Source organism: Lucilia sericata, unplaced genomic scaffold (genome assembly GCF_015586225.1).
Source record: "Lucilia sericata isolate MDLA Ls3-8-SP2 unplaced genomic scaffold, ASM1558622v1 Contig000698F_arrow, whole genome shotgun sequence".
Lineage (NCBI taxonomy): Eukaryota > Metazoa > Arthropoda > Insecta > Diptera > Calliphoridae > Lucilia > Lucilia sericata.
In genome coordinates this window covers 156501-162500 of record NW_023994701.1, presented here as the reverse complement: position 1 = coordinate 162500, position 6000 = coordinate 156501, and the positions used below count along the sequence as shown (strand labels likewise).

Sequence of the window (6000 nt, the reverse complement as noted above, 5' to 3'; positions counted from 1 at the left end):
AGCCATCAAAGAATTAACAAAAAATGATTTATAAGAATCGGTATATTTATTAAAAAATCCTCGATCATATTTTTCCAAGCAACCGGAACTACGTTCGTTAAATACCGCCGAAGTGGCATGCATTTTTGATAATTTTCGTAAAACCAATTTTATATGATCCATATCTAGTCTCTGTAAACGATCAGCCATAACGAAACCCTGCACGGTTAGATCTTCAAATATAAGAACCTGTTTGTTGTAATCCACATGAAAAACGGTAGGAAATATTCGATCTGTGTCATCGATTTCGTTTAGCAAATCATTTAGTTTGGGTAAAATTTGTTCATATAATAACATTTCTCGATTGAAAAAATCATATGATTCCATTTTTTCTCTTGCAAGTTCATCCTCGTCATCATATGAGGTCTTGCACATGAAATGATTTTCTTTTTGTTCTTCTCCATTATTTGAAGTGTAGACCACATGGATTTTTGTTAAATAACCACCATAATTTTCTCCTTTACCAAATGCTGATTTTATATTAAATTTTTCTATTTGTATTGTTAAGTCTTTGTGATAAACGTGCAAGACATTTTGTATATAATTTTTTGTCAACCACTCGGGAATCGTCATTTTTATCGTATTATTTTAAAAAGATTTGTTTAGTTAAACTGAAGCAATTTTTATCTTTGTTATAGCTTTTAAAGCATTTCTCCGGTGTATTTTAACGATTGTGAGCTTTTATCTGATTATATTTTATTATTTTGTTGCAATAAAATAGTTTTTTTATTAAAATAAATTTTGGTAAATTCATACCTTTTTCCCCTATAATGATGGTCTGTATTTCTCTCTCTGCAACGATCTAAATGTCGGATAAATTTGTAACCGTTTGACGTAGTAACCATTTCACGTAGATATATAGATAAATAGATAGATAGATAGATAGATAGATAGATAGATAGATAGATAGATAGATAGATAGATAGATATATAGATAGATAGATAGATAGATAGATAGATAGATAGATAGATAGATAGATAGATAGATAGATAGATAGATAGAGAGATAGATAGATAGATAGATAGATAGATAGATAGATAGATAGATAGATAGATAGATAGATAGATAGATAGACAGATAGATAGATAGATAGATAGATAGATAGATAGATAGATAGATAGATAGATAGATAGATAGATAGATAGATAGATAGATAGATAGATAGATAGATAGATAGATAGATAGATAGATAGATAGATAGATAGATAGATAGATAGATAGATAGATAGATAGATAGATAGATAGATAGATAGATAGATAGATAGATAGATAGATAGATAGATAGATAGATAGATAGATAGATAGATAGATAGATAGATAGATAGATAGATAGATAGATAGATAGATAGATAGATAGATAGATAGATAGATAGATAGATAGATAGATAGATAGATAGATAGATAGATAGATAGATAGATAGATAGATAGATAGATAGATAGATAGATAGATAGATAGATAGATAGATAGATAGAATAGATAGATAGATAGATAGATAGATAGATAGATAGATAGATAGATAGATAGATAGATAGATAGATAGATAGATAGATAGATAGATAGATAGATAGATAGATAGATAGATAGATAGATAGATAGATAGATAGATAGATAGATAGATAGATAGATAGATAGATAGATAGATAGATAGATAGATAGATAGATAGATAGATAGATAGATAGATAGATAGACATGTGGATGTTTTTGTATTTTTATAGATCGATAATTTCAGCAAGTGAGTGGATCGCTATATTTTTTATTAAATTGCTTAAACTATTGTTTACATTCTTTAGAAATAAAAATTTAATAAAAGTACAAAATGATAGTATTTCAATCATAATCTGAAAAATTAAATAGACCACGTCTGTGAAAGAAAGGAAATAAATCTTTCATAGCTTCCACATAGCTAGGATTGGTAAAAGCCTTCATGCGAAATTGTTCTCCAAATTCATCTGGTCTACAAAAATTATGAATGCTGCTATCTTTATCATTGGGTAGCATCAAAATAGCCAAGTGATTAATGCAAGCGAAAAATGCTAAAAAAAGATAACAATTATAATTATAAATTTATAAAAAAAAAAAACGATTCAAATTACCATGAAATGAATTATTCTCATCAAATATATCTTTATGTAAATCCCTTAATTTGGGCAAAGATTTCTTAAAGCCCAACACTTTTAAACATTCCACTAGACGTTCATGGTATAAAGAAATAAAATAATCAAATTCCTTAATTCTTATATCTTTGGCAGCAGAAATTGTTATAAACAATAACAGATCTTCAACAGGACTACCCCATTTACAGAATTGATAATCCAAAAATATTAAATCCTTTAGGTCACCATTAGGCAAATAATTAAACATTATATTACTGGACCAAAAATCACCATGATTTAAAACATTAAATTTATTCGTTTTTTGATCCAAAGTTTTTAAGCAGCATTTCCAATATTGCTCACAAGAAGGCTGTTATAAAAAATGGACTCGTTACATTAGAAAAACAAATTTTGTTATTTTAAAATACTAACAAATTCTTTAAGGTATTTTTCCACATCTTCTAGACCCCATTGTTGCATGGCTTTTTTATAGGGTTCCTTTCGGGTTTTGAACATACTTTTCTGATAGTCGGCTCCCGCTTCCAAATCCACAAAACCAATTTGAAAATCATTTGGATATTCACCATATCTTTCCTCATAGACTGCACTGACCGCATGCAACTCGGCCAATCTACGTAAAATACTTTTCATATGTTTCATATCACATCCCTGCAAGCGATCTATGTTCACATAATTATTTTCCTTTAAATCTTCGAAAACAAAATTGAAACGTCCATTCTTTTTTTCCGAGAACAAACATTTCGGCGATAGTTTTATATGCCAGCCAACAGCTTTGTATAGTTCCTCAAAGGCGGGTAAATATGTTTGATACATAGCCATTTCTTTGGGAAATAAACTCAATTTATTGACAATATCGCCACCTTTGTCGTCGTCTATCATGGTTTTTAAAATGTAAGTTTTATGTTTGATAGAATCATCTGAAAAAAATTTTAATGAATTTTTTTTTAAACAGTAATAAATTTAAATAAATATTCAGATCTATTAAAATAATTCCATTCCATTGGCCCACCTACCCTTCATTATCAAATCCATGTGTATGCGCAACATAATCGAGGTGAAATTCTCTCCTGGTGGTACGGCAGCAATTGGTATGAAATTTTTAACACCTTTTGCCTCTGGTTCATCTTTTGCTAAAATATCTTTAAAATAATCCAGTTTAATCCAGGAAGGAATTTCTATATTTTCATTCGGATTTATAATTTCGGTTTTGGGTTTCATTTTCTTAAGTGAATTAATTTATAAAACTATATTTTTTTTAAACTTTGCTAATGTACGAATAAAATAGAACTAAACTAGAAAATATTCACAAAGGTAACAATGAAACATTTTATAATGGATACAACAGTCGATGAACGGAATAACGAACTTGTGTTAAACTGAAATAAACATTATATTGAATTGTTATTTATTTTTTCGTTGAACGCCATTTTTGACACGTTATAAAAGCGCCAAGCCAACCTTATATATAAAATATTGAATGAAATTTGAAAGTTTCATTTTATCGGGGCTAATTTTTCCACAACATCTGTTATTCGAGATATCGTGTCCTGAAGTTTGAAAAAACAAACAACATTTTTGGCTCTTTTTGAGACGTTATAACAGCGTTATAATGATAAAATGTTGTATGCCAGCTGAAAGTCTATTCTATCAACTTTAAAATATTGATTAAACATCTGACATATCATCTTTCTTCTTCGAGATATTTTCACCTAAAGCTTGAAAACTGATGGTTTTCAGTACATTCACGGTATTCATAATCTACACTACTATAGTGTGGAGGGTATAATGCTTCGTAAACTTTGTTTATAACGACCAAAATTATTGGATCCACACCTACCTGAGGTTGATCCAATCGACTCACTTTCTGATTCAATTTAAAATGTCTGTTCGTCCGTCAACTTCAACGAACGATACCTCTGCAATTACAGCACATTTTATGAAGATAGTATAAAGAAATAGAAAGAAGATATGTCAGATGTTAAGCCTTTATTTTAAAGCGGATAGAATGGTCTTTCAGATGGTTATTAACAATAAAATGATTTTCTGAAATTTTCTCTATATAGATGGATCGACAAATTTTTGGCACTATTTGACAGTTCCTTTCATTAACTGAATAACATTAACGGAAGGTTTATAATATCTTGTCATACATTCTCACTTGCACCTGTATTAATTAAAATTTTTATAGATTAAATTACGTAGTTTTATTGGAGACTCTTAAATAGATTTATGACAGTCATAAAATATTAAGACACAAAATGTGTATAAAATTTATCTTAACAAAAGTGTGCTGGAGAAAATTAAATTTTATCAAATTCAAATTTAGACATAATTCTAATTGTGAAATATCTGTAGAAAGGAGACCCTTTGAATTAAAGTGCATACAATGATTCTCTGAACTGCAAAAGAGGAAATCTTTTATATTTCATATAGTTAATTAAAAACATCCGATTTTAACGATTTTTATGTTTTCTAAAAGAGCCAAGCTAGATCTTGCCATTATTTTTTTAAAATTTCCGAGTTATAGTCATTTGAAAATTTTAATTTTGCCATGAGTTGGTCCACTTCTTTTTAAATAACGGTCGTAATTATAAACTGATTTTACAAATAATTTCAGACCATTATTTTTTCCTGATTCATCAAATTAGAATGTATAGTCGGTCATGACCAACCATGTGATACCCTACGCTAGTGAGTATGTTGAAAAGTGGATTATTTTTTTTAATAATAAAACATTTAATTTTTGTTTCACCTTAATTCCGAAATAATTTTACAATTTGTTGACAAAAGAGGGGGCAAGGTTAAATATGGACCTTATAAATTTTGGTAGGACGTCTACATTAAAATGGTTTATTTATTTAAAATTTCATCGTGATATACATAAGTGTCCTTCAAGTCATTTTCTAAAGCGGACTGTATAAGGGGGCAAGGTATGATTATTACGAAAAACGGGGTTGGTATCATTTAGACTTATGGGCAGTTTCGTGTCAAGTGACCCAACTTAAAAAATCGATTTGGATGAAATTTGCACCATGATTAGTACTATTGTATAGTAGGTCAGAAATAGCTCGCTTGGTCAAGAACTGCCGGAGTTAGAGGGATTATACAGGTTTTTTTAAACCCACCATCAAAAAAGATGGGGGGTATATTGATTTTGTCATCCCGTTTGTAACACATCGAAATATTGGTTAGTGACCCACAAAAGTATGTATATATTCTGGGTCCTTATTAAATTCTAAGACGATCTAGCCATGTCCGTCCGTCTGTCTGTCTGTTAAAAGCACGAAGGAGTCCGAACGGAAAGAGCTAGGGAGCTGAAATATTCTCTAATGCTGCAGTTTGTTTGGTATTGAAAATGGATAATATCGGCCCATGTTTTCACCTAGTCCCCATATAAGGTCCTCTTTAGAAAATGACTTTAAAGCACATTACTGACTTAAAAATACGAAATTCGACACAAATAAGATTCATATGAACCAAAATCTCTCTACTATTTTGTATGAGGATAGGTCCGTAATTGATCCCGTTCCCCATATATAAGGTCCCCTTCAGAAAATGACTTTAACACTCATTACAGACATAAAAATATGAGTATAGCGATTAAATTTGACATAAATAAGTTTCATATGACCAAAAATCTTTTTACTAAATTTTATGAAGATCGGTCCATTATTGACCGTACTCTCCATATAAGGTCCCCTTCCGAAAATGTCTTTAACGCTCACTAATGATTTCAAAACACGAGTATAGCGATGAAATTCGATATAAATAAGTTTCGTATGACTCAACATCTCTCTACTAATTTTATGAGAAGAATTGCGACATTAGCAAGATGTATATAAA

General features: G+C 29.7%; 2 protein-coding genes across 2 annotated transcripts in view; both read right to left on the bottom strand.

The window, feature by feature from the left end:
• The window catches only part of LOC119607487, a 1401-nt gene extending 764 nt beyond the window's left edge, over positions 1-637 (bottom strand). The window contains exon 1 of the mRNA XM_037961428.1: positions 1-637. This exon is cut by the window's left edge and continues 433 nt beyond it. Within this exon, the coding sequence (XP_037817356.1) occupies positions 1-612 (612 nt within the window). The 5' untranslated portion in view covers positions 613-637.
• Positions 638-1747: 1110 nt separating this feature from the next.
• On the bottom strand, positions 1748-3445 carry LOC119607482. The gene is made up of 4 exons (XM_037961424.1): positions 3171-3445; positions 2569-3074; positions 2137-2506; positions 1748-2076 (listed from the first exon to the last, which is right to left on the bottom strand). Exons 1-4 carry the CDS (start codon positions 3373-3375, stop codon positions 1871-1873), a joined length of 1287 nt encoding a protein of 428 aa, XP_037817352.1. The 5' UTR covers positions 3376-3445; the 3' UTR covers positions 1748-1870.
• Positions 3446-6000: the final 2555 nt, after the last annotated feature.

Coding starts and splice junctions, on each gene's coding strand:
- LOC119607482 (XM_037961424.1), bottom strand. CDS start 3,375: ATGAAACCCAAAACCGAAATTATAAATCCGAATGAAAATATAGAAATT. Junction 3,075..3,170: donor CATGGATTTGATAATGAAGG/GTAGGTGGGCCA, acceptor AATTTTTTTCAG/ATGATTCTATCAAACATAAA. Junction 2,077..2,136: donor TGAGAATAATTCATTTCATG/GTAATTTGAATC, acceptor ATCTTTTTTTAG/CATTTTTCGCTTGCATTAAT.